Source organism: Lontra canadensis, unplaced genomic scaffold (assembly GCF_010015895.1).
Source record: "Lontra canadensis isolate GAN:19392208 unplaced genomic scaffold, GSC_riverotter_1.0 scaffold124, whole genome shotgun sequence".
Lineage (NCBI taxonomy): Eukaryota > Metazoa > Chordata > Mammalia > Carnivora > Mustelidae > Lontra > Lontra canadensis.
In genome coordinates, this window is record NW_022631118.1 from 642,543 (window position 1) to 669,937 (window position 27,395).

The window sequence follows — 27,395 nt, forward strand, 5'->3', positions numbered from 1 at the left end:
TAAACAACACAACAGCCAGAGCTATCCATAGGTAGAATATGTGGACTTGGGAGGTGATGAGTTCCCCATCACTGGAAATGTACAAGCACCTGGTATACTACTGTGTTGCAAATATATAATCAAAGGGATTCAAGGATTTGATGAGGCAAGAGAAGGCATGGGTCTGAAATTTTTTACAGTAGGGGAAAAAAACAGTTTTAAAACATTCTCCTTAGGTCAATAAATTCTTCAAAAAGAGATAAAAGAGAATAAGTCAACAAAGAATTCAGTATCATTTTTAAAAACCAAAAATTCCCCTCACTCGATTCACAGGACAAAATTTACCTAAGTAAGTGAAGTATCTGCACCAAACTGGCCAAATGAAACCCAGGGAGAAAGGAAATTGGCATCAGGCGTTATTTTTGGTGATTGGTCAAACATTCTTCAGAGGCAAGCAACAAAGGCAAGGGATAAAAGTAAGAGGGTAAACAATGGAACACGATCAAAAGGCAGCCAGTCCCCACCACAAAACCGCCATCTGCTACTGACATCAATCCTTCAGGGGGCAGCTTCAGGCAAACAATGTACTGGGAAAGATGACGGCCGCCTTCGCATTCCCAGCCTTGTGACCTTGGGCAAGTCATTCCACACGACAAGGCCTCAGTTCCCTCCTCCCTAAAACTGAGCTCATATGAACCCTTTCCGTACACTGTGTAGGCCAAGAGTAGTGATGTTTGGGAGTGAGCCAGAGAAACTGTAGAGCCCTGTACGTACATCAGTAATAATGACGACGATGAACAGAATTTTGAGAGAAAAGGTTCCAGATGGTTTCAGAGACTGCAACATCCTGACCTAAGTTGTGTGGGTGTCAATTCCGAAGGACCGAAATTCAACTCCTTTAACCAGAACGTAGAGACCTTTAGAGTCTGGAAGAGACAAGATCATCTGGACAAATTTCCTGCTGAAATGCATTACCTTAGACTTGCTAAGTAGCTGTTAAAATAACAGTGAACAGTAAAACGTAAAAAAATCAGCCAGAGAAAGAAATGCTTAATTGATCCTCAAGCAAAGTTCACGGGCCCAGGGGTAGCAATCCAAAAATGAGACAAGCGTGCTCCTTACCATGGCAATGCTAATAAAAACCCCAAACTGTCCAAAACTCAACATCCCCTTCTCTACTGTGGCATTCTTCTTGGGAACCGCAGTTAAAAAGAACAATAATAATCAGCTACCTTCATCTTATAAAATATGAACTCCCTAAAAAGTGTGTAGGCAAAGACCGAACCTGGGCTTTTGTACTGGAGCAGTCGCGTGAATTCAAATCTCTGACCAATAAAGGGCTTGCTTCTAAATTCTCAGCAAGGCTGAAACATTGTAAGTCACTGTTTTCCACACTGAACTGAAAGCTGGAGAAGGGTTTTCTGTTTATTTCTGCCCTGGGGTCTACCCAGAGGTGATTAGCATGTCAGGTCTGACCAGAACTAAAAGGCACAAGACGGGTGGCGAGACTGGAGGGAGAAAAAAAAAAAAAAACACACACACACACAAAGCCCTCCCCTGATGGCTGCTCCCCTCCCAAAGGTTCCCAAGCATCTAAAGCGTGTGCAGCAGCTGTGGATGCCGGCCTCCCGCCGCTCCTGGAGAGGCAGCCTGCCTTCCTGGGTCACCGAGTCAGGAGCTGCGGCAGCACCCAAAGCAGGTGTGGCAGCCTCACGTCACCTGGGCCCCAAATAACCAACTTGTTCTAACAGTCCACCCAGAGCCTCAAGGGCAGGCATCAGTATCCCCTGAAGATGTATTTTGTCTTCAGTCTTTCCGCAGAAGACCACAACACAGCCTGTGTCGCAGCAAGGAGATCCAGGACCAGAAAGAAACCAGACGCTAAGAGGCACAGGCCCAGGCTTCCCTCAGGGTACCTCCTCAGAGAAAGGGTGAGCACAGTGCTTTTAGGTTTTCCTCGCCAGAGCTGAGCCTAAAACTCACGAAGGTGGGAGAACCCCAGTAGGGCATGAATGAGGATTCCGCCTGCATTGGTCTATGCCATTGTGTCCGGTGTCCTATTTCGCCTTGCAAGGGAGGATTTAGGGAGCAGCTTCTAAGGAGTGTGCCCCCCCGTGCAGCAAAGCTGGAACAAGCAGCCAGAGGTCATCTCATCCTGTTGGCTAGCTTCCTCGGGCACTACGGCAGCCAGGCAGCTCCCAGCCGCTGAAACGGCACACTGCGCTGTTGGCTTTGAATGAAGCCTGATGACCCTACACGCTAGCAAGCGGCCGGACGGTGACTGGGGCTGCACACGGTGAGAGAATACATTTTCTGCACCAAGCTCCCTCTTTATGCCTAAATGCCTGCATTAGTCCAGATCAATATGCCCTGTAACAGTTCATCCATGGCAACCTAGGCCAGCCAAGAGACAACTGACAAAGAATTGCAGCCCCAGGAGCTGCTTCCCTGTGCATATACATGTGAATTCCAGCCCAGAGAAAGGGGCAAAGGAAAGCAACAACAAAAACCAAAAAGATGAAAGAAAAATAAAAGCAGATCGTAAAAAGATCATAGGAAGGGGCTTTCAGCATGGGAGAGGGGAGGAGGTGGTGACTGTCAAAATGGCCTTAGAATGACATGTCACCGCCAAGATGATGGAGTATCCGCGACACTCCTAAAGCCGGGCGTAGGATCCTCCTCACACACCTGCAATGCAGTGATTGCTGCCCATTCTATAATCCATACTCCCAGCACCAGCGCTCTCTGCCGTTGAAACCAGTCTGGACTTGTGCGGCTGCCACCGTTCCTACTCACAATAAGATTATTGATGCATTACAACATTTCGTGATGGCAGGGAGGAAAAAGGGTAAAAGAAAGCCAAAGCAAGAGAAAAAGGAAAGGGGACGGGAAGCATGACTCCCCAGCCCGTGTCTCACCTTTTATTTGGGCTTCATATTCGGCAATGATCTCTTTGTCTTTCTTGAACTTAGTTTGAGATGACATCTTCCAAAGTGGCCAAAGGCACTGACAGGCTGTTTGATTTATTTCTCTTTTTCTTCCCGAGTCCTCTCTCAAGCCCTGGTAATCACACGGCTCTGGTCGATTTCACAGGTTTAGGGACTAATCTCTTTTACTCCGCTGCAGAGCCAAGGGGAAAAAAAAATCCCTCTCGATCCGGGAGGAAAATTCTCTTTACTCGCCGAAAAAGAATGTCTCTAGTAGCTTGGTCTGGTCAGCTCTTCTTGCAAAAGAAGAACTACCACCCTAGGAGCTCAGTAACCTGCCCCAGATTTTCAAGATTTTTCTTCCACAGAAATAAAAACCAAGAGCGATCACACACACACGCACACAAACACACTCACGCGTGCACTCTCGCACTCATCCGGACACACACACACACAGCCGTGATGCACACACACATACACACACGTTCACTCACTCACACCCGCTCACCCACCCACCCCCACACACACACATCCACGAGAGGCGCGGCGCCTCCTTAGTCGTGCAGTCGGTCCCCGGCTGGCTTTCAAAAGCTCTGCTAAGGAGATGGTCAGGTTGCCAAAGAGCCGGTCATCTCGCATCCTCCCTCCCTTCGGCGCCTCTGGTCTGATGTACAGTGAGGATCAAAGCCAGGAGAGCCGAGATGGAAGTTCTCTGGCTGCAAGGCTTAAGCTTCGGGTAAACCAGAGCTGGACTGTTCGCCCTGCAGGGCTGGCTGAGCACTCCCCCACCCAGCTCGTCACCAAGCTCCACCTCCCGGATTTTATAACAACTGACACATTGTAGCCTACAGGAGAGAAGAACTCACTGCAAGCAAAAAGGGGAAGAAATGCTCACAAAAGGGAAGGCAGCAGGAAAAAGAATCGGGTGGGAGAGGCCTGAGAGGCCCCTGCAAACTCCATTAGCAGTCGGGTTAGGAATTTTTCTTCCAAAAACTCCAAAAGGTTCACCTTTTCTTTGTACCTTGCAATTTAATTTAATTTCTCAAAGCAACAGCTATGTGACAGTTTGTTACTCTGTAGGGATGGTCTCCAGAGAAGAGAGGCTGACCCATGTAGGCAAGCTCATTAATATTTGTTGAGCAATTGCGGGCTGGCAGGGACAATGCCAGGCATTTCAGACACGCAGTTTTGCAAAGCTGTTGAGAGCAGGCATGCTGGAAACACCCAGCTGCCTCAGTGTCTCTTGGAGCTTGTGGCAAATCAATAACTCATTGAGCCTCAGTTTCCTCACCAGTAAAACGGGCTATCTTTAAGAGCTTTTTAATTCATTCTTTCAACAAATATTTATTGAAAGCTTACTATAGATCAGGTATGGTTCTGGATACAGGGATGCAGCAATGATCAAAATAAACACACACAGAGGGAAGGAAGGAGCAAGGGAGGGAGGGAGGGAGGAAGGAAGGTAGATCCCTGTCCTCCTGGAGCTCCAGGGTCTCCACATTACACAACTCTGGGAAATCCCCACCAGTCACATTCATGTTCTCAGTAAAGGTCGAACTCAGAATGCACAGTGAATGGTCCCTCCTGGAATCATGCAAGGCAAGAGGCCCTGGAAGAGGAAGATGAAAAATAAACAAAATGAGTAAATGATAAAATATGGTTGAAGAAGGTAAGTGCTATGGGGAAGAAAATACTGCTGGGTAAGGGATTTCAAGAATGAGGGAGCTCGTGGGAGGATCAAATAAGAATGTAAAGCTAAGCTTAGCATGGTGCCAGGCACATAGTAAGCACACAATAAATGGTAGCAATTATTATTACCCCATGATATCCTCCCCCCAAAAACCCAACAACATAGCAGAAGCAACCCTCTTTCACAGGTGAAGGAAGAGAGGCACAGATATGGGAAGGGACTTACTCAAGGTCACCAGCATTCAAACATAGGCTATCTGACACCAGATTTTGACCATGCAAATGCTCAAGTATCCTGCCTTCTACTAAAGAGATTAAATCCATTTCACATGCACTTCGGTAGAGCAAGATTTGTTCTACAAAAAATGAAATCAAGCACGATAGGATTGCATAGGAACTACCCATACTAAGGTTGTCATTGACATGTTTTATCCCCCCAGTTTGGTATTTTCGCAAATTTTTCAAAATAATCTCACATATGCCTATATCTGAGTATATAATAAATGATCAGATTCAGGTTCAGAAATGAATCCACGGTGATCCATTAAAGCCTCCCAGAGAGGGTGGCAGTTGTAATGGGTCTCCTCAGACAGGTATGGGGCCAGGGGCGAGGTAGGGTGTTGGAGGAGATGCGATATTCCTATGCAGCAAACAGTATGAGCTAAGCCTGCCGGCGAGAAGGCATAGGATCTGCTTGGAGAAAGCACATGGAGAAGTCCGGCCAGCGAATTTACAGGGCTTTTTACAGCTTTGCATCCCGAGATAGGAGGTCACAGAGTTGATAAGCACTGTCCCACAGCCAGTGCCATCACCCTCTTGCCTCACCTTGAGGGGGCATGTTCAGTCCCTCTGAGGTCTCCCTCTGGACCAGTTTATTTATTTTTTTAAGACTTTTATTTAGTTATTTGACAGAAAGAGAGACAGCGAGAGAGGTAACACAACCAGGGGGAGTGGGAGAGGGAGAAGCAGGCTTTCCGCTGAGCAGGGAGCCCAATGCCAGGACCCTGGGATCATGACCTGAGCCGAAGACAGACGCTTAATGACTGAGCCACCCAGGCACCCCCAGACCAGTTTAAAACAATGGAAGCCATACATTTTACCTAAGAAAGATGTGCCCAGAGATTAGCATCCCTGCCTCAAGCATAGGAAAGGAAAAAAGTTAAGTATTGCATTCCTTGGGATATGACAGACTGGATTCCCTGCCTGGCTCTGCCATTATAGTTCTAAGAAATGGCACAAGTGACTTAACCTGCTTGACGTCAGAGGCAGGAACTATTAAGTGTCAGCCATTCTCATCATTACTAAAAGTTTGAATCCGCAAATATTTCTGGGAGACCCATGTGTAGGGCACTGAGCCACAGAAGTGTCACAAAAGGCTCTAGAAAATGAAGTGAGGTATGGTATTGAGCTACATGCTGAGCAGCAAAAGAGCTGGATTTTGGTGTAAAACAGATGGTGATTAAAATTCCAGTTCCGCCACTTACCAGCTGGTGGGGGCCCCTAAGTCGCTTCTGTGTTTTCTCTGAGCCTCACTCCAGTTTCCTCATCTGTAAAATGGTGGTGATATTACTCATAGCACAGAGTCCAAGGAGATCATGAGCTTAAAGTGCCCGGCACCTAGCAGAGGTCCTGCAGATGTTGCTTCTTTTTTAGGGCCCAACCACGTTGGGCCTAGGATCAGAGTTGGGGCTCCACAGATCCCTGGATCAAGAGCAGAGAGAGAAGAAATATAAGACAAGGGTTATGTCTCCTGCAAATAAATCGCCACACACAGCGAACCCACATCACCCAGAATCTTCCTTCCCCAGGAAAAGGTGGTATGACCTAGGCAGGCCCCCTGGTATGATGCCCTTGACTTTTTCCTTCTGTTCCTCCCCAAGGCTCACCAGCCTCTCCACTGCCCTTCTGCAACACTCCTCCACGTGGCACTTCTTCCTTGTTATATGAGAACCAGCTGCCACTCCTGATGATTACCCTTCACAAGGTAGTAACAGAAATCAGATTCCTCCAAAAGTAAGGGTGGTATGCGGCAAGGCAAGGGGCTCTACTATGTCGTTTGATCTGTGCCACCCCCAAGGATGGGAATACCCCCAGAAGGTTATATTCCATTTACCTCAGGCTCATTTCCTAAATTCTTTAGCTCTTCCTGAATTATCCTAATAGCTAGTATTTATCAAGTCCTCATTCCATCTAGGCACTGGGCCAAGTACATTATATAGATTTTATCATTGACTTCTTGCTATGACCCAATGGGTCAAGTTCTGTAATCATCCTTGTTTTACAGACAGGGAAACAGAGGCACAGAGCAATGAAGCAATTTCCAAGATCACAAAACTAGCTACTAACGGAATCATATTCAAACCAGGTCTGACCAATATGGCAGCCCAAGGACTTAACCAGTACACAGTTCTATACCAGAACAATCATTGTAGTGACAATCATTGTGAAATATTGACTTTTTTTTCTCAAGCAATACAGTGTTCAATCTAAAGTTTGCCATTAAAAAAAATAATAATAATAATTTAGGCTTAAAATCATAATGAAAACATGTCAAAATGGCCATTGATGAACCTCAAATCACAATTATAGCTGATTAACTCAAAACTCACTAAACTGGTTTCTTTTCCTGGTAGGGGGGCAGGGGGAGAAAGAGTCTACTTGGAAGAAGAATGACCAGAAAAGTTTTGGGTTTAAGGCAATGTTTGTGGGGGGTTTTTTAGCCAAATATGAAACCCTCCCAAGGTGACTACTAAGAGTTGGTGTCTTCTGTGATATTCTCCAATGCTACCAACTACTGCATCCTTGGCTGAATAATTCTGCCCTTCAGTCTCTGCTCTGCAAAATGAAAGTGACCACAGAGCTCAGCTAGCTACTGCCAGAACTGCATACAATTAATAGTGGCAATGACAACATGCCACGTGTGTATGTGCTGGTCCATATTTTATAAAGCCCTTTCATATTGCTTATCTTATTTGGGCCTCACAACAACCCCAGGGGGAGAGTACAAGTGGCCTGTTTTTAATCCCTGTTTGAGGAAATGAGTGTGTAAGTGACAGCTCTGATGGGAGAATTATTTTATAACCTCAAGTATAAGGATGGCTTTCCTGTGTCACAAAACCTATAAGCTGTAAAAGCTGACGGCCGATTGCATAATAATTTTTTCAAGATCCTGCCTGGTCAAAAGCACCATAAAACAAAGTGAAAGACAAACTGCAAACTGAAGAACAATATTTGCAACACCTATTATAGGCCAAGGACTAATTTCCCTAATATACAAAAACATACGATTCCAACAAATACTTGTATGCAAATGCTCCAAGCAGCTCTGCTCACAATAGCCAAAAGGTGGAAACGATTCAAATGTCCATCAACAGACAAATGGAGAACTAAAACGTGTTCTATTTATACAATGGAATATTATCCAACCATAAAAAGAAATGAAGCACTGATAAGTGCTACAGCATAAATGAACCTCGAAAACATCATGCCGACTGCAAGAAGACAGACACAAAAGGCCACATATTGTAGAAGTCCATCTGTGTGAAATATCCAGACTAGATAAACCCATAGAGACAGAAACCAGATGAGTGGCTGCCAGAGGCTGGCAGGTGGGGCATAAGGAGAGACTGCTTAACAGATAGAGGGTCTCTTTGGTGGTGATGGAAATGTTCTGGAACTAGAAAGAGGTGATGGTTGCACAACACTGTGAAGGTACTAGATGCCACTGAATTGTATACTTCAAAATAGTAATTTTGTTATATGAATTTCACTCCAGTAAAAAATGAGTACTAAAAAAAAAAAAGAAGTTCCTTCAAACTTACGAGAAAAACACCAACAGTCCAGTGGAGAAATAAGTAAACAATATAAGTAACACTTCACAGAAAGGCATACTGGCCCATTTCATATCCTTTTCTTCCCCTTTCAAGTTTTGAACCAACTAGAAGTAAATAAAGGAGACAGATGGAGAGTCTATATTTAACAAATACGTATGACGTACTTATTAGGTGCCAACTAGCAACTTGCCCAAGGTCACACAGCTAGTAGATGGCAAAGCCAGGCTTCCAACCCAGCTCCAAACACTTCTTATTTTGCTTCTTAAAATGTAAGCTTTAGGGGAACCTGCGTGGCTAGTTGGTTAAGTATCCATCTCTTGATTTCGGCTCAGGTCATGATCTCGAGGTCATGAGATGGAGCCCTGCATCAGGCTCAGCACTCAGCAGGGAGTCTGCTTGAGACTCTCTCTCTCTCCCTCTCCCACTGCCCCTCCCCCACTGTCTCAATAAATAAAGTAAAGTTTTAAAAGAAAAAAGGGGAGGATGTGATATATTGACTCCATGAATGTCCAATACGAAAGAACTTGCACCTTTTTAAGTTTTTAAATTCTAAGGTATGAGGGTCAATCACAGTATGGGCACTTTGTTAGGTGGTCAAGGGTCTTCGTCTGTTCAAGTTGCCATAACAAAATGCCATAGCCTGGGTGGCTTATAAACAACAAACATTTATTTCTCACAGTTTTGGAGGCTGGAAGTTCAAGATAAGGGTGCCAGTGTAGCAAGGTAAGGGTCCTCTTCTGGGTCACAGACTTCTCATTGTATCCTCACAAGGCAGAAAAAACTAGGGAACTCCCTAAGGTCTCTCTTTTTTTTTAAAGATTTATTTATTTTAGAGAGAGAGAGACAGATTGTGGGGGGGTGGGAGGAAGAATTTTAAGCAGACTCCCCGCCAAGCAGGGAGCCTGATGTGGGACTCAATCTCATAACCCTGAGATCATGACCTAAGTCAAAATCAAGATTCAACTGCTCAACAGACTAAGCCACCCAGGTGCCCCATCATGTCTTCTTTATAAGGTCACAATTCCATGCATAAAGCCTCTACCCTTATGACTTATCCCCTCCTAAAGGCCCCACCTCCTAAGACCATCACATTATGTGTTAGAATTCCAATATGTATATTTTGGGGGGACACAAACATTCAGACCATAGCACCAAGCTACAATGACTCGGGCCACATCTTAGAGACTACCAGATGGCTGCCCAGGTCACAAGTCCTCAAGACTGGAGGGCAAGGATGTAAAATAGGAGACCAGGAAACAAGAGCATGAGGAAAAAGTTCCAGGATCAGGACAAAGGGCCAACTTGAGACTCCCAGAATCTCAGCCTCCTCATCTCTGCAATGGGAGAATAATAAAGCTTCTTAGGGTTCCTGGAAGCATTAAGTGAGATAATGAATGGGAAGGCTTATCATATGGCTACGAGGAAGTATCGAAATGCCCACTGAGGCTGTGTAAGCAGTTAATGAGTATGTCTTGACCACCTTAGAAGCCCTCCTTCAAGCACTGGGAGAAATAAGAGACGATGTGACTTGATCAAGTTCTTATAGGTCGTCACTTTTGGAGCTGGGCTCTAAACCTCAGTTAACTGACTCTACTACATCATGCAGGCCACAGACTGCCAATAAATTTCTAAGAAATCTAGAGATCGGTATAGGAAATGGAGAACATCAAATTCTCACTCTGTCTCAGTGTTAGGGGTTGAAGGTTATGTCCCCCTGCTCCAAATTCCCATGTTGAAGTCTAAGCCACAATGTGATGGTGTTTGGAGGCGGGGCCTTTGGGAGGTGATTAGGGTAAAATGAGGTCATGAGAGTGGGGTCTCATTTTTTTTTTTAAGATTTTATTTATTTATTTGACAGACAGAGATCACAAGTAGGCAGAGAAGCAGGCAGAGAGAGATAGGAGGAAGCAGACTCTCCGCCGAGCAGAGAGCCCGATGCGGGGCTCGATCCCAGGACCCCGGGACCATGACCTGAGCCGAAGGGGCGACTGCCTTACAAGAAGAGACACCAGACAGCTTGCACTTGCCCTCCCTCTACCTCTCTGTCTCTGTCTCTCTCTCTCTCTCCTTCCATCACTTCATCCATTCTTCCTTCCCTCTGCCATGTGAGGATACAGTGAGAAGGGAGCCATCTGCAAGCCAGGAAGAGGGTCCTCACCAGAACCCAACCATGCTGATACTCATGCTGATCTCAGGACTTCCAGCCTCAAAAACTGTGAAAACATAGATGCTTACAGTCTATTGTACTTGTTATGGCAGCCCAAGCCAAGATACTTAGGTTAGGAAGCCCGGATAATGGTTAACTCAAAAAATAATAATTATTATTATAATAATGGGGGAAAAGAGGATATAAGGAAAGAAAGTAGCTATACCAAAGGATAGGAAAGAAGATTTTTACCTCATTTACCCACTCATACAACAAATACATCTTAAGCACTTCTCATGAGCTAAGCATATGAAGAACAAGATACAATCATGAACCAGACAGACACAGTCCCAGCTGTCATGGAGATCTTAGTTGAGCAGAAAAGACAGGTAAAGAAGCAATTATAATTCAACATGATGGAGAAATACATGGTTCCATGGGACCTGATACTAAGGGCACTTGAGGGCTTAGAGAGCCAAGAGATAGCTTCTCAGAGGCAGAAATTTCTAAGCTGAGACTAGAAAGCTGGAGATAGTAAGTCCAAGATAGGAAGGGAAAGTGCTCCGGGCAGAGGGAGCAGCCTGAGCTGAGGGGCGATAATCAGTGCTGCTGGAGCCTGAGCTGAGGGTGGGGCATGAGGGAGAAGATGCTGGAGAGGGACGTGGGCCAGAGTGTGAAGAACCTCCTGAGCAACAGTAACAAGTCTGGCGTTTGGTGGGGGTTCAGTTGGGAGCCCCTAAAGGGGACTGACCTCATCAGATTTGCAACTTCAGAAAAGGTGACTCCAGGGGCAGTGTGGAAACCAGACAAGAAGCACGACAAAGGACTGGAGGGCCAGAGGAGAGGCTGTTACCATCATTTAGGAGAGACACAAAGGTGAGCAAGACAAGGTAACACCAAGTGCTGCTGTCCCGGGAGGACGGGGTACTTATAAACCTTGCCTCACTGCATCCTTGTATCAGTGACAGCACATATGGGGTACTATGACTGTCCCCATATCTTCAGATAAGAGATTGTCTTCCACAGAGCTACCCCTCTGGGGTTAGCTGCTGCCCTTTTGTCCCTGATTCCAAGGGGCCAGCTTCTCTTGCTTAGACAGCTTTAATAGCCTCTTCCTTGGCCCTCTGCCTCCATTCTCGCCTCCTGACAATCCATGATCAATGTAGGAGCCAGAACAAGCTTTTAACATGTAAATCAGATCATGACAGCTCGCTGGTAAAAATCCTGCGGCGGCTTCCCACCGCTTAGAATTAAATGCATACTCTTCCCCATGATCCCATGTGATTGGGCCTCTACTTGCTCCTGGCCCAATGTCATTCCACTCATTCTCTTGTTCCCCACTCCAAGCCACAGTGGCTTTCTTATACTTCTGGAATGCTGTGCACTCAGCTCCTTCCAGGGTCTTGGCCATGTGTCACCTTCTCAGAGAAGCCCACCCAGACCTATTAAAAGGCAACTCTAGCCCATTCCTCTGTTTCATTTTCTTTATACCACCACCACATCTGAATTTGCTTCATTTATGTATATGTTTGTTCACTGAATGACAGTCTCCAAGCCCTCCCCAACCTATCCACACGAGACTAGTGTGTCTGATAGAACTTTCTGCCAATGGTAGAATGTTCTGGACCTATAATGTCCAGTGTAAGAGCCACTAGCCTATGGAGCACTTGAAATGTAGCTGAAGAACTGAAGTTTTAATTTGAGTTCTTGTTAATGAGTTCAAATTTCAATGTAGTGGCTATTGTATTGGACTGAGCATCTCCAGAGTGTAAACTCTAAGAAGGCAGGGACCACATCTGTCACTATGTTCCTGTGCCTTCAACAGCACCTGACATTTAGTAGGTGCTCAATAAATAATTCTTGAGTGAATGAACAAAAATATGAACAGATAAACAACAAAATCTCTTCCGACCTGTTCTTGGCTCTGCTCTTCACCTTTCACTAGAGGCCCTGAGGCCTCCCTCTACTGGGTGGAGCGGGGTTTGTTTGCTGCAGTGACCTCAGGCATTTGGCAGAAACACCAGGTGCCAGGGCAGCAAAATCAATTACTCCCTCCGCTGCACTCCATTTGGAGCCAAACACCCCCTGTGAGGAGGTGGGATGGTAATGAGGCCTTACCAGTCCCCAGTAAATACTGCAGCTGTTTCCTATATAGTCATTGGGGCTTTACGGAATGTGGAAGTGGCTCGGTCCATAAATCCATGTGAATCGCTTTATTTGTCTATTTCTCCTCCTCCTCCTCCCTTGTCTAATGTTGGAAGGCACTAGGAGGGAGAACCAAGTCAGTATCAGGTCAAGAGGCTGAATTCAATTAAGTCTTATTTGGACCCAATCTCTTTTAGGAAATGAAATCAGCATTGGGCTGAATAATATATTTTTTTGCAAGTTAGGGTCCCTCCTGGGCTCCATTTAGGCAGAAAGATAATTCAGAACAGACATTCAGTCTGGTCTTATTTCTACACAGTGAGGATTAGGACATCTACATTATCCCATGGCAATAAGACAAAGTTATACTTCCCCCTGCAGTCACCCCAAATGATGACCGAGGAAGATATGGCTTTCAAGGCCTCTGAAAAGCATGCTTCACCTTGTTAACTGTGCCCAGGATTAGATGGGAAAGAAGCAGACGCAGATACTGTGACAGAGAACAGACATTGGTTTATGAGACAGGACAAACTGAGATCCACTGTGCCAAGGTGGCTCAAGTTGAACTTCCCTGAGAATCTGTCATGCAAGGCCAGAGGATGCTGTAAGGGGTCTGGTTTCCAGGGGCATGAAAGGAAATTCTTGGGCCTGCCCTAAGAGGCTTGAACAGAGGGAAAACAGAACGTATGACTACTCTAGACTCCATGGTGCATGTCTTAGAACTGCCAGGCATGTGGTCTGAGATGCTTCAGGAAAAGAGCTGTATTTTCTCAGCAGTTTAGAAATTGTCTTTTGCCTGGAGAAGCCTCTGTATTATAACAGAGGACAAGTGGCATAGTCCCACATGCTGTCTGGACAATAGCTAGACTCCAGAGTATCGGTTGCTCCAAAAATTATAATAATAGTAATAATAGTTACCATTCAGGAAGCCCCAACAACACCATCCATTTCCCACATTACCTCAATGAATCCCACAACAACTCTAGGACAGCTGTAATTATCCACATTTTACAGGGTAAAAAGGGGAAGAATTTAGAGAGGTTAAGTCATCTACCTTATTGGAGAGACCTACGTGGAAGGAACTGAGGGTGACCTGACCAACGGACAACAAGGAACTGAGGCACTCAGTCCATCAACCTGTGAGGAACTGAATCCTGCCAACAACCACCTGAGTCAGCTTGGAAGCAGATCCACTATGGACTGAATTGTGCTCCCCCCAAATGTGTATGGTGAAGCCCTACCTGCCAAAGTGCTAGTACATGGAGATGAGGCCTCCGGGAGGTAATACAGTTTAGATGAGCTTGTGAGGGTGGGGCTTGTTCTCTTTCTCTCTCCATCAGGTGAGGACAAAACAAGAAGGTGGCTGTCTGCAAGCCAGGGAGAGAGATCTCACCAGAACCCATCATGCTGATCTTAGACCTCTAGTCTCCAGAACTGGGAAGACATAAATGTCAGTGATACCTTGTCATGGCAGCCCGAGCTGATGAATATAAGACCTTCCCCAGTTGAGTCTTCAGATAAGACCTCAGCACCAGCTGACAATTCAGCTGCAGCCCGGTGAGCCTGAATGGCAGCCTGAAGCAGAGGACCCAGCAATTCCAAACCTGAATTCTCTGTTTTTAAGATTTTATTTATTTATTTGATAGAAAGAGAGAGAGCATAAGCAGGGGGAGTGGCAGGCAGAGGGAGGGGGAGAAGCAGGTTTCCCACTGAGTGGGGAACCTGACACAGGGCTTGATCCCAGGACCCTGGGATCATGACCTGAGCTGAAGGCAGACACTTAACCAACTGAGCCACCGAGGCACTGCAGCCTGAATTCTTGTTACACAAAAACCTTACGATAATAAACGTGTGTGCTCTTATGACACATTTTGGGGGATAATGTGTTACTTAGCAATACATAACTGATATAGTCACACAACCCACAAGTGCCTCTGCTCTGATTCTAAACCAAGTCAACCTGATCCCAGAACCCATGGATCTTTGTATTCCGTCACACCGCCTTTTATGTTTTTTTCCTTACCTTTTCCCAGAAGTGTCAATATAGGTGCTATTGCTCTGAAACTGTCTGACACTGCCCCTGTGCAAGTGATTGCACTTCCCCAATTGTCACTTCCCCAATCTGGGGATTGTCACTTCCCCAATCTGAGTCCTCATAGGCCATTTCCTGAAAGGTTCGTTCTTTCTTTCTTTCTTTTTCTTTCTTCCTTTCCTTCTCTCCCCGCCAAAGGTTATTTCTTGTAAGAGGATTAGAAAGCTTTTATATAGAAGGCTATATTCTGGAGACAATTTTGGATAAGGTCCCTTGCCTTCCTTTTTCAACCTAACAAATATCATCTCATGACAATAAGAGTTGATAAGTTTCCAAGGCAGACCAAAGTCAGGCCTGCCAATGGAGTTTTCAAAGGAAGCAATGTACCTTAGTAGTGCTGTGTCATGAAGTAAGGGGGAGGGTTACTGTTCAATCAGAATCAAGGACCTGGTGTTCCCCAAAGAGCTATATAGTTACCTTTCCTTCAAGATGTCTCCCCTGCCATTGTCATGTCTGGGTTTGCCCCCCTAGATTTCGTAAGACTGGTTCTTATTTGGGAACCACAAGTATCAGCCCTCTATGTCACTTGCCCAGATAAAACTGTCGCTCACCAGTCCTGCATGAGATAAGGTCTGTTTGTAAATCTTCCCAAATACAACTGGAAAAATCCATTCAAACACATTTCTTCCAGCATCATCACACTCTACAATGGTGAGAGCAAGTAAAGGAAGTCATCCACAAATGTGCTCTTGTTGAGAAATAGTTACCACAAGAGAAGGCAAGAGCAAGAACAGGCTATATTTAGCCTCCTTACACTCCACACCAATTTTAATTAATCTGGATAAGTTAACTCCTTATCCATCATAACATGGTAATGCTCCAATAAATAGTTACCCAAAAAGGTAGAGTGTAAAAATGTGAGTATAGTATAATCTCATTTAAGAAAGACAGAGAAAAGGAAAGAAAGGGGGGAAAAAGCATTCTAAGAAAATGGTCCGGAAAATGTCTTTAAACACACTGGTGGCCTTACTCCCAGAGTTTCTGATTTAGCAGGTCTGGTATGAGATTGGAAATTTTGCATTTCTTTTTTTTAAATATTTTTAAAATTTGTTTATTTTAGAGAAGGGGATAGAGAGAGTGGGGTAAGGGGCAGAGGAAGAGGAAAGAGAGAATCCCAAGCAGATTCTACACTGAGCATGGAGCCCAACATAGGGCTCAATCTCACAACTCTGAGATCATGACCTGAGCTGAAATCAAGAGTTGGACACAACCAACTGAGCCACCCAGCACTCTAAAATTCTGTATTTCTAACAAGTTTTCTGATGTTGTACCACTGCTGTAAATAATATGTCAAGATTTAGTGGTTATCTATAGGAAGTGGACCTAAGGACAATTATTTTTAATGTTGTATAATATAATTCCATATTTTTGAGTGTTGATAATAAAAGGATGTATTGTTTATAATCAGAAAACCACAGGGGTGCCTAGGTGGCTCAGTCAGTTATCTGCCTTCAGTTCAGGTCATGATCCCACTGTCCTGGGATTGAGCCCCATGTTGGGCTCCCCTGCTCAGTGGGGAATCTGCTTCTCCCTCCCCTTGCTCTTGTGCTCTTTCTCCTTCTCTCTCTCTCTCTTCCCTTCTCAAATAAATAAATAAAATCTTTTTAGAAAGGAAAAGAAAAAATACATAAGTAGTACAAAGTAAAGGGGAAAAGTTGCTGTTTAAAATGTTTATGTATCATCATGTTAACAATATGAAGGATAAAAATCATGATCATCTCAATAGATACAGAAAAAGCATTTGACAAAGTACATCTGTTCATGATTAAAACTCTTAGCAAAGTGGGTTTAGAGGGAACACACCTCAACATAATAAAGGTCATATATGAAAAATTCACAGTTAACAACCTGTTCAATGGGGAAAAAACTGAGAACTTTTCTTCCAAGATCAGGAAGAAGACAAAGATGTCTATGCTTACCATTTTTATTCAACGTTGTACTAGAAAACGTTGTACAGCAATTAGACCAAAAAAAAAAAAAAAGAAAAAGAAAGAAAGAAAAAGAAATAAAAGGCATCCAAATTGGTAAGGAAGAAGTTAAACTCACTATTTGCAGAAGACGTAATACTACACATAGAAACCCTAAAGACTCCATCAAAAAACTATTAAAAGTAATAAGTGAATCCAGTATAGTTGCAGGATACAAAATCAATACACAGAAATCAGTTGCATTTCTATACACTAAGTAGGAAAAAGTAAAATCAAGAAAACAATCCCATTTACAATTATACCAAAAAGAAAAATACCTAGGAATATACTTAACTAAAGAAGTAAGTACTCTGAAAACTATACTACCATGTACTTTGAAAAGAAAGCTTGCTCTCTTTTTCCTTCACACGAAGACCAAACAAGAAGTAGCTGTCTGCAAGCCAGGGTACTCTGACTTATGTACTTTATGTACTCTAAAAACAATAAAACAATGATGAAAGAAATTGAAGACAAAGCAAACAAATGGAAAGATAGTCCATCCTCATGGACAAGAAGAATTAGTATTTTAAAATGTCCATACTAGGGGCGCCTGGGTGGCTCAGTGGGTTAAAGCCTCTGCCTTCAGCTCAGGTCATGATCCCAGAGTCCTGGGATCAAGCCCCATGTCAGACTCTCTGCTCTGTGGGGAGCCTGCTTCCTTCTCTCTCTCTGCCTGCCTCTCTGCCTACTTGCGATCTCTGTCTGTCCAATAAATAAAGTCTTAAAAAAAAAATTAAAAACAAAAATGTCCATACTACCCAAAGCAATCTATACATTTGACACTCTCCCTATAAAAAATGCCAACAGAATTTTTCACATAACTAGAACAGAAAATACTAAATTTTGTATGAAACCACAAAAGATTCTGAATAGCCAAAGCAATCTGGAGAAAGAAGAACAAAGCTGCAGGTATCAAAATTCCAGATTTCAAGATCTACTACAAAGCTGTAGTAATCAAAAGAGAATGGTACTGGTACAAAAACATATAGATAAAATGAACCTAGAAATAAATACATGATTACATGGTCAATTACTCTATGACAAAGGAGGTAAGAATATACTATATATACTATATATATATAGTATATATAGTATATATTGTATATAGAATATACAATAGGGAAAAGACAGTCTCCTCAATAACCAGTGCTGGGGAAACTGGATGGCTACATGCGAAAGAATGAAACAGGACCACTTTCTAACACCATACACAAAAATAGATGGATTAAAGACCTAAATGTGAGACCTGAAACCATAGAAGTCATAGAAGAGAACATAGGCAGTAATTTCTTTGACACAGCCATAGCAACATTTTTCTAGATATGTCTCCTAAGGCAAGAGGAAAAAAAAAGCAAAAAATAAACAATTAGGACTACACCAAAATAAAAACTTTTTGCACAGTGAAGGAAACCATCAACAAAATGAAAAGGTAACCTACTGAGTGGGAGAAGGCATTTGGAAATGATATATCTGATAAGGGGTTAATATCCAAAATATATAAGGAACTTCCACAACTCAACATAAAACAAAACAACAAAAACAACAACAAATAATCCAATTAAAATAGGCAGAGGACCTGAATAGATTTTTTTTTTCCAAAGAAGACATACAGAAGGCCCACAGATGCACAAAAAGATGCTCAACATCACTTATCATCAGGGAAACACAAATCAAAACCACAATGAGATATTACCTTATACCTGTTAAAATGGCTAAAATCAAGGAGACAAGAAATAAAGAAGTAAATGTTGGGACGCCTGGGTGGCTCAGTTGGTTAAGCGGCTGCCTTCGGCTCAGGTCATGATCCCAGCGTCCTGGGATCAAGTCCCACATCAGGCTCCCTGCTCAGCAGGGAGCCTGCTTCTCCCTCTGCCTCTGCCTGCCACTCTGTCTGCCTGTGCTCACTCTCTCTGACAAATAAATAAATAAAAATATTAAAAAAAAAAAAGAAGTAAATGTTGTAGAGGATATGGAGAAAAAGGAACCCTGGGCACTGTTGGTGCGAAGGTAAACTGGTGCAATCACTATGGAGAAAACACTATGGAGGTTCCTCCAAAAATTAAAAACAGATGTTGAGTGATGTTGAGTGCCTGAGTGGTTCAATCAGTTAAGCAACCAACTCAATTTCAGCCCAGGTCATGATCTCAGGGTCCTGGGGTTGAGCCCCAAGGTGGGTGCCCCACTCACCAGGGAGTCTACTTATTTCCCTCTCCCTCTGTCCCTTCCCCTGATCTCTCTATCTCCCCCTCTAAAATAAATATATAAATCTTTTTTTAAAAATAGAAATACCGTATGATTCAGTAATTCCAGCAGGGAATATTTACCCAAAGAAAATGAAAACACTAATTTGAAAAGACATATGCACCCCTGTGTTTACTGCAGCATTTTTATAATAGTCAAGATACAGGAGCAACCCAAGTGTCCATCCATAAGTGAACAGATAAAGAAGATGTGGAATATATATATAATGGAATATTACTCAGCCATAAAAAAGAATGAGATTTTGCCATTTGCAACAACATGAATGGACCTAGAGGGTATCATGCTAAGAGAAAAGTCAGAGAAAGATAAATATCATTATGATTTAACTTATATGTGGAACCTAAAAAAAAAATGAATAAACAAACAAAAAACAACAGACCCATAAATACAGAAAACAAACTGATTGCTGCCGGAGGGTAGGTGAGTAAAGGGAAGGGTTAAAGGGGTGAAGGGGAGTAGGAGGTACAGCCTTCTAGTTATGGAATGAGTAAGTCATGGAAATGAAAAATACAGCATAGAGAATATAGTCAATGGTATTGTAATAACATTGTGTGGTGACAGATGGTAGCTATATTTGTGGTGGGCATAGAATAATGTATAAACTTGTTGAACCACTAAGTTGTGCACCTGATACTAATACAACATGGTGTCTCAACTATACTTGAGAAAAAAAAAAAGAGTATAAAAAATAAAATAATAAATAAATAAATATGGATCAGAAGAGTTCATCTTTTATGCTTCCTTCCAGGCAGAATTCAAAAACAGACAAAACTAATTCATGGTGATAGGAATCAGAATCTTGGCAATAGTTTTTTGGATATGATACCTAAAGCACAAGCAACTAAATAAAAAATAAACACATGGGACTACATCAAACTAAAATGTTTCTGCACAGCAAAGCAAGTCATCAACAAAATTGAAGGCAACCTATGGAATGAAAACAAAAATTTGCAAATCATACATTGATGAGGGGCTAATATCCAAAATATATAGAGGACTCATATAAATCAACAGCAAAAAGTAATAATAATCCAATTAGAAGTGGACAAAGGACATGAAGAGTCATTTTTGCTGAAGAGACAAATGGCCAACAGAAATATGAAAAGGTGATCAACATCATTAATCATCAGGGAAGTGCAAATCAAAGTCATGACGAGACATCACTTCATGCCTGTTAGAATGGCTATCAACAAAAAGACAAGGGATAACAAATGTAGGCCAGGATATGGAGAAAAGGGAAGCTCTGTGTACTTCTGATGGGAATATAAATTGGTACAGCCACTGTGAAAAAAAGTGGGGGAAGTTCCTCAAAAAATTAAAAATAGAACTACCATATGATCCAACAATCCCACTTCTGGGAATATATCCAAAGGAAACAAAAACACTATGTTGAAGAGAGATCATTCATAACAGTATTATCCACAATATCCAAGACATGGAAACAACCTAAGTGTCCATCAACAGATGAATGGATTAAAAAGTTGTGGTGTTTATATACAATAAAATACTATTCAGCCATAAAAAGGAAGGAAACCCTGCTATTTGTGATGATAGGGAATGGCCCTTCAGGTCATTATTTTCCAAGTGAGAGAAGTCTGACAGAAAAGACAAATACCGTATGTTCTCATTTATACGTGGAATTCAAAACAACAGCAAACTCATAGAAAAAGAGACCAGATTTGCGGACCAGAGACCGGGAGGGGAAAGCATGGGAGGGGTGGAATAGATGAAGGTGGCCAAAAGGTACAAATGTCCTTGTTAAGATGAACAAGTACTGGGATGTAATGTACAACATGATGGCCATCGCTAACACAGCTGTATGGTATATTGGAAGTTAAGAGAGTAAATTTTAACACATCTCATTGCAAGGAAAAAAATTTTTCTTTTTTTATTTTTTTGTCTATATGACATGATGAATGCAAACTAAATGTATTATGGTAATCATTTCACTATATATCAGTGATTATATATAGTGTACATATATACATTTCAGTATATAGTACATATTTCATATGTATAGTATAAATTTCACTATATATAAGTAATTATGCTGTACACCTTAAACTTATACAGTGTTCTGTGGCAGTTATATCTCAGTAAAACTGGAACAAAGAAAAAAGACAAAAAAGAAATCAGGAGTTGCTTCTGGGAGTGAAGTTTGCCTGGAAAGGGTGACTAGGGAACTTTTTAGAATGACAGAAATGTTTACCTTGACTGGGTTGGTAGTTACCCAAATGTATACATTTATCAAAATAATCTAATTACATACTTAAGATCTTTACATTTCTCTGTATGAAATTTTACTCATTTAAAACTAACAACAGTAATCAGGAAAAACTGTATTATTTATATACATATAATACAAATATTACAAATACACATATATAATGCTTATAATCATAACTATATAAAGTTGGTATATGTATTAGAATATTGACCAGATAACAGCATAGCAAGTAAAAACAAGCAATTCAGAAGGAAGGTACAAGTCTAATAAAATTTTATTTCCATTTTTCCTGTTATAATATTGTCTTAGCAAGAGACTTTTTTTTTTAATGAACAAAAATTCAACTCCTGTTTTGTTCATGATGCTGGTACTTTGTGCTACCTTTCCAGGAAATGGCAAACTTCTTGTACCAATAATTCCTGAGGACAAAAGCAATGGATTGGTGCAGTATCTACAAGTATGCTGTGCCACCAAGAGTCGCAGCTTCCCTGCAGAATTGAAGTACTCAATCCCCACCTGCCCAGAGGTGTTGGCTGTTGAAGACTCCCAGCTCCAACTCCCCTGGAACCTTGACCACAGCCAAAGAGAGCTACTCACCTCCCATTATATCCCTTGCCCAAGAACATGCACCAATGACTGTGAGGTAGGTGCCCCCAATCCCTTGTCTCACTCAACTCTAAAGGATGCTCCTGGCTTCAGAGCTTCCCATGGGAACAGTCCTGCTGCCTCACTCCTCCCATAGATGTTGTTGCCAACAGTAGTCTCATAAACCTGCACATAATCTCTGAAAAACTTAGAGGATGTTGGTTCCCCCAATGATACCATTTAGTAGGTTTGGATTTGCACTACATCAGCCTTACTAACAAGGCAAAATGAACCATACAGCCCAAGTATGACAACTTAAGAAGAAAGCACAGAATGTCAGAGGATGGAAAAAAGAAGTAGGAATGTACTCACTTCTTTGTCCTGTCTCCTGGAACATATGACATAGGAATGCCTCAAGAATCAGTGAACAAATAGGTACTCTACTTCTCTATCTTTTATTGCATTTCTCATACTGTTCTCACAACAGAAGATCATTTACACTAAAGGTCTGAGAATGCTCCCTTCTGAAATTACAATAGTTCTGGAGTTTGAATATCTTCATGCCAAAATTTGTTGATCATTGTCAAGCTTAAGTCATTGCTACCTGCCAAAACAGATGAATGTCTGAAAACTGTCACCATTTCTGTTGCCATGAGTCCACTGCAATGTCATAGCCACTGTCTACCAAAATACACCTTATTTGGATAGCCGTCACCTTACCCAGCCACCAGTCATTCACAGCCCACTGGATCACACCATCTCTGACAACATCGTGTTGTCATTCTTTACAGTTGTATGATTTTTGAGTGATCTTTTTTTTTTGAGTGATCATTTTTTTAATTAAAAAAAATTCTTTGGGCACCTGGGTGCCTCAGTTGGTTAAGCCTCTGCCTTTGGCGCAGGTCATGATCTCAGGGTCCCGGGATTGAGCCCTGCATTGGGCTCTCTGCTCAGCAGGGAGCCTGCTTCCCTCCCTCTCTCTCTGCCTGCCTCTCTGCCAAATAAATCTCTCTCTGTCAAATAAATAAATAAAATCTTAAAAAAAAAATTTTTAACTGTGGTAAGATACATGTAAGATTTACCATCTTAACAAGTTTTATATGTACAATTCACTGACAGCCAGTATATTCACATTGTTGTATAACCATCACTACATCTATCTCAGGAATATTTTCGGCATCCCAAACTGAAACCCCGTACCCATTAAACTTCCCAGCTCCTGGTAACATTATTCTAATTTTTCTCTGATTTTGACTACTCTAGGTCTCTCTTATAAGTGGAATCATACAGTATTTGATCTTTTGTGACTAGGGACATTTCACTTAGCGTGTACTCAAGGTTCATCCATGTAGTACCGTGAGCCAGAATTTCACCCTTTTTAAAGCTTAAATAATATTCTGTTGTATGTATATAGCACATTTTGTTTATTCATTCATCCACTAATGGACACCGGGCTGCTTCCACCTTTTGTGGCAACTGTGAATAATGCTGCTATGAATATTGGTGCCTAAATATTTGTTCAAGTCCCTGCTTTCAATTCTTGTGTGTACATAACAATAAGTAAAATTGCCAGATTAAATGGTGATTCTGTTTTTACTTTTTTTTAAAGAAGTAAGCTCTACACCCAACATGGGGCTTAAACTCAATGACCCCAAAATCAAGAGTCCCATACCTTTCCAACTGAGCCAGCCAGGCACTCCTGTCTTTTTTGAGGAACTGCCATACTGTTTTCCACAGTGGTTGTACCATTTTACATTCCTACTAACAGTGTATGAGGGTTCCAATTTTTCCACATTCTCACCAACATTTGTTATTTCCTTTTTGGACTGCAGCCATCCCAGTGGGTATGATGTAGTACCTCACGGTGGTTTTGATTTGCATGTCTCTAGTGAGCTGTGATGGTGAGCATCTTTTCAGGTGCTCATTAGCTCTTTGTTTCTCTTCCTTAGAAATATCTACTCAAGTCGTTTGCCCATTTTCTACTTGGATTGATGGTTTTTTGTTGTTGTTGAGTTGCAGGAGTTCTTTATGACCTAGATATTACCCTTCATCAGAAATATGATTTGCAAATATGTTCTCCCTTTCTGTTCATTGCCTAGTCACTGTTAACTGTATTCTTTGAGCACAGAAGTTTTTAATTTTGATGTAGTCCAGTTTATCTGTTTTTTTTCTTTTGTTGCCTATACTTTTGATGTTATAGCCAAGAAATTATTGCCAAATCCAATGTCATTAAGTTTTTTCCCTGTGTATTCTTCTAAGAGTTTTATGGTTTTAGCTCTTATATTTAGATCTTTGATCCATTTTGAAGTAATTTTTGTGTGTGGTGTAAGGTAAGATTTCAACTTCATTTTTTTGCATGTCAATGTCCAATTTTTTCCAAACTGTTAAAAGGACTGTCCTTTCCCCCAGTGCATGGTATTGATAACCTGACTGAGACTAATTTGACCATATATGTGAAGATTTATTTCTGGGCTCTTTATTCCATTGGTCTATGTGTCTACTTTAAGCAGAGTGTTTACTTTTAGTATCATTTTTAACAACTCTGAACAATTACGATGTTTGGCATTGCCGATTAAAGGTCTTTCACTATAATCTGCTTCCATACATGTTCTACCAAAAAGCTGTACTTCCTTAAGAGCCAAGACCACATCTAGTTATCCTTGTAACCTCAGTGTCTGACATCGTTTCTGACACATAGTAGGTGTTCCAAAAATATGTGAACCACATGTGGCAAGATGCTGGTAAGTGACTTTTGCTCACCACATGGCCACCTTGTCAATGCATTCTTAAAAGAGATTAAACACCACAATGTATCAATAAAAAATGTCTACTTTAGGGGTGCCTAGGTGGCTCAGTGGGTTAAGCCTCTGCCTTCGGCTCAGGTCATGGTCTCAGGGTCCTGGGATTGAGCCCCACATCGGGCTCTCTGCTCAGCAGCGAGCCTGCTTCCCCCTGTCCCCTCTGCCTGCCTCTCTGCCTCCTTGTGACGTCTCTCTCTGTCAAATAAGTAAATAAAATCTTAAAAAAAAAAAAAAGTCTATTTTACTGAAGAATTCTTGGGGAGGCAGGAAGGAAAGTTTATATTGCATACAATATGGCAAGATTTCATAAAAATTCCTTCAAATATTTCTCTTCTTTTCTTTCCCTCAAAGTCTTCTCTCCTGCCACTACCTCATTTTCCTTCCTCCTCTTCTTCTTCCTTTAACTCATCCTTTAAAAAAATATGCTCTATTGTTCCAAAGCTGTTCAGTCCTCAGCCTTACAGTGCCAACCTACTCAGACAAATAAGAGCCTGGCAGTTGGTTAATGGAGCAGAACCATCTACCTTCTTCAAGCTTAATGCTTAGGAGCTCATCGTCACCACCCCCAACAGCTGATCAAAGTGTTTACCCCATCTACATGGGTTTCCTGGAAAGAGGGGGAGGGTAGGGGAGATACCAAGAGAGGTAGGAATCTACCTCTAAGAAAATAAAGACTTTTCTCCACTGAGTTACAAAGATACATTGAATAAATGAATCAAGATTATCACCATTGGGACGCCTGGGTGGCTCAGTTGGTTAAGCAGCTGCCTTCGGCTCAGGTCATGATCCCAGCATCCTGGGATCGAGTCCCACATCAGGCTCCTTGCTTGGAGGGGAGCCTGCTTCTCCCTCTGCCTCTGCCTGCCATTCTGTCTGCCTGTGCTCGCTCTCTCTCCCTCTCTCTCTCTGACAAATAAATAAATAAATATCTTTAAAAAAAAAATAAAGTACTCTCTTAAAAAAAAAAAAAAAGATTATCACCATCAAGTGTTAGTCAATGTCAAGACATCTGCCAGAAGCCACAGTTTCTTCTAATGCTAACTCCTTCTCCTGCTAGACCCTGGTCAATCACTCCTTAGTAGACTCCTAGCCTAACAGAGACCACAGCAAACTTCTGGGTCTGAGATACAGAGCCCTCTGGGTCACTAAGATATCACTGGTCTTGCTTTCTCTGGTCCTGTGGGTCTCTAATGCCTGAGCCCATGTGTCTTGCTGGGCCCTCCTTTGTTGGCATTCAGGCTCTATCTATCTTATGCCCTCTGGTCCATAGAAGTGCTTTGACCATCATTACCTCCCAGGTACTGCTTCCAGCCCCACCCTCATCTGTGCTGTCTGGACGTGGCCCTCTTCTACTCTAGTTTCACTGCTTCACTTCCATCCTGAACACTGGACGCTGAGCTTTCCAGAAAAATAGGAGTGGGAAGAAAAGAGTCTCCTGTTACTTAAACACTTACTGTCTCAAGCGCTGTGACTAAGGGCTCTTAACCAACATAAATGCGTTGAATACTACTCTGCCACTCACAAGATATGTGACCTTGGGCAAGTTACTTGACCTCTCTGTGCCTAGGTTTTCTCATATTGAACGTAGAGCTAATAATAGTAAATAATATAGAAAATGCTCAACTCATGTTCACTGTTGATACTCTTATGATCACTTCTCACATGCACTGACTTCATTTAATCCTCACAAAAATCTTGCAAGGTAAGTATTATTCTCCTTGCCTCAACACGTTTTTCAGAAAAGAAAACTAGAGTTCAGATAAAGGAAATCACCCATGGTTACAGTGCTAGTAAGTAGTGGCAACTAGACCTCAACTTGGTCTGTTTGACCCCCAGACCCCTTGTCCTTTCATCATCCCAGGTTTCCTCCAAAGGCAACTACTTACAAGACAGGGAATGGTTAAGATTCCTTGGGGAAAAGTAAGCGGCAAGAGGCCACCAGCTGGGGCAATTACTTTTTGGAGCATATTCAGGAAGTAATGAAGGGAAATGGAATGAGTATTAAACCAGACTTAAAATAAGCCACCTTGCCGCTCACTGGCTAAGTACACAGGCAACCAATCCTCAAATCCCTCCTCCGAAAAATGGGAATGATAATACAATGTTTTCGTAACAATAATAATAACAGCCCTGTGTGGGGAGCACACAGTGAGAGAGCAGTAAATTAGATGCACTGTACGCCATGTGCAAGTACTCTACGTATTATGAAATGTGTCACAAATGTAAGCTTACTAAATCAGTAATATTATTAATTTTACTAAATGTAAAATTACCAAATAGTGCAAGAGATAGTCTTTGAATCCAAAAGAAATGGGGTGAAATCACAGTAGCTGGATGGGTTATTTCACTTCTCTGAGCCTCAGTGTTCTCACAAATGGGAATGTATCATATTCTCAGTTGTGAGCAACAGAAAACTCAACTCCACAGACATCTGCATGAAAAAGGAATTGATTCCACTTCAAGTATTTGAGCTAGAGTTTAGGCATGCAAACAATGTTGCCAAGTCACAGGCTCTCTCTTGAACTTTTCACTCTGTCTTTAAAAGCATTGTAATATTCTCCTTCAATAGTAGCCATCCCCCACCAACACAAAAGGATTAGATGCAGCCCCCTAAACAATCACAAAGCAGAAAACTCTTTATTGCCAAAGTTCCAAAATTAATTTTCACTGACCTGGCTTGGATCATGTGTTCATTCCTAAACCAATCGTTGAAGCTGGGAAATAGTAATATTCTGGTTGGTC

At 42.2% G+C, this 27,395-nt stretch overlaps 1 protein-coding gene and 1 long non-coding RNA gene across 7 annotated transcripts in view; both read right to left on the reverse strand.

The window, feature by feature from the left end:
* SRGAP3 (SLIT-ROBO Rho GTPase activating protein 3) overlaps positions 1-3,683 on the reverse strand; it is a 252,163-nt gene extending 248,480 nt beyond the window's left edge. For all 6 annotated transcript variants that reach the window (XM_032841606.1, XM_032841605.1, XM_032841604.1 and 3 more), the window contains exon 1: positions 2,898-3,683. In XM_032841606.1, the coding sequence (XP_032697497.1) occupies positions 2,898-2,964 (67 nt within the window). In that variant the 5' untranslated portion in view covers positions 2,965-3,683. The remainder of the gene's footprint in view (positions 1-2,897) is intronic.
* Positions 3,684-4,361: 678 nt separating this feature from the next.
* LOC116857487 lies at positions 4,362-27,395 on the reverse strand. The gene is made up of 3 exons (XR_004380760.1): positions 27,326-27,395; positions 6,080-6,296; positions 4,362-4,515 (listed from the first exon to the last, which is right to left on the reverse strand). It is a non-coding gene; the product is annotated as an uncharacterized LOC116857487 (long non-coding RNA).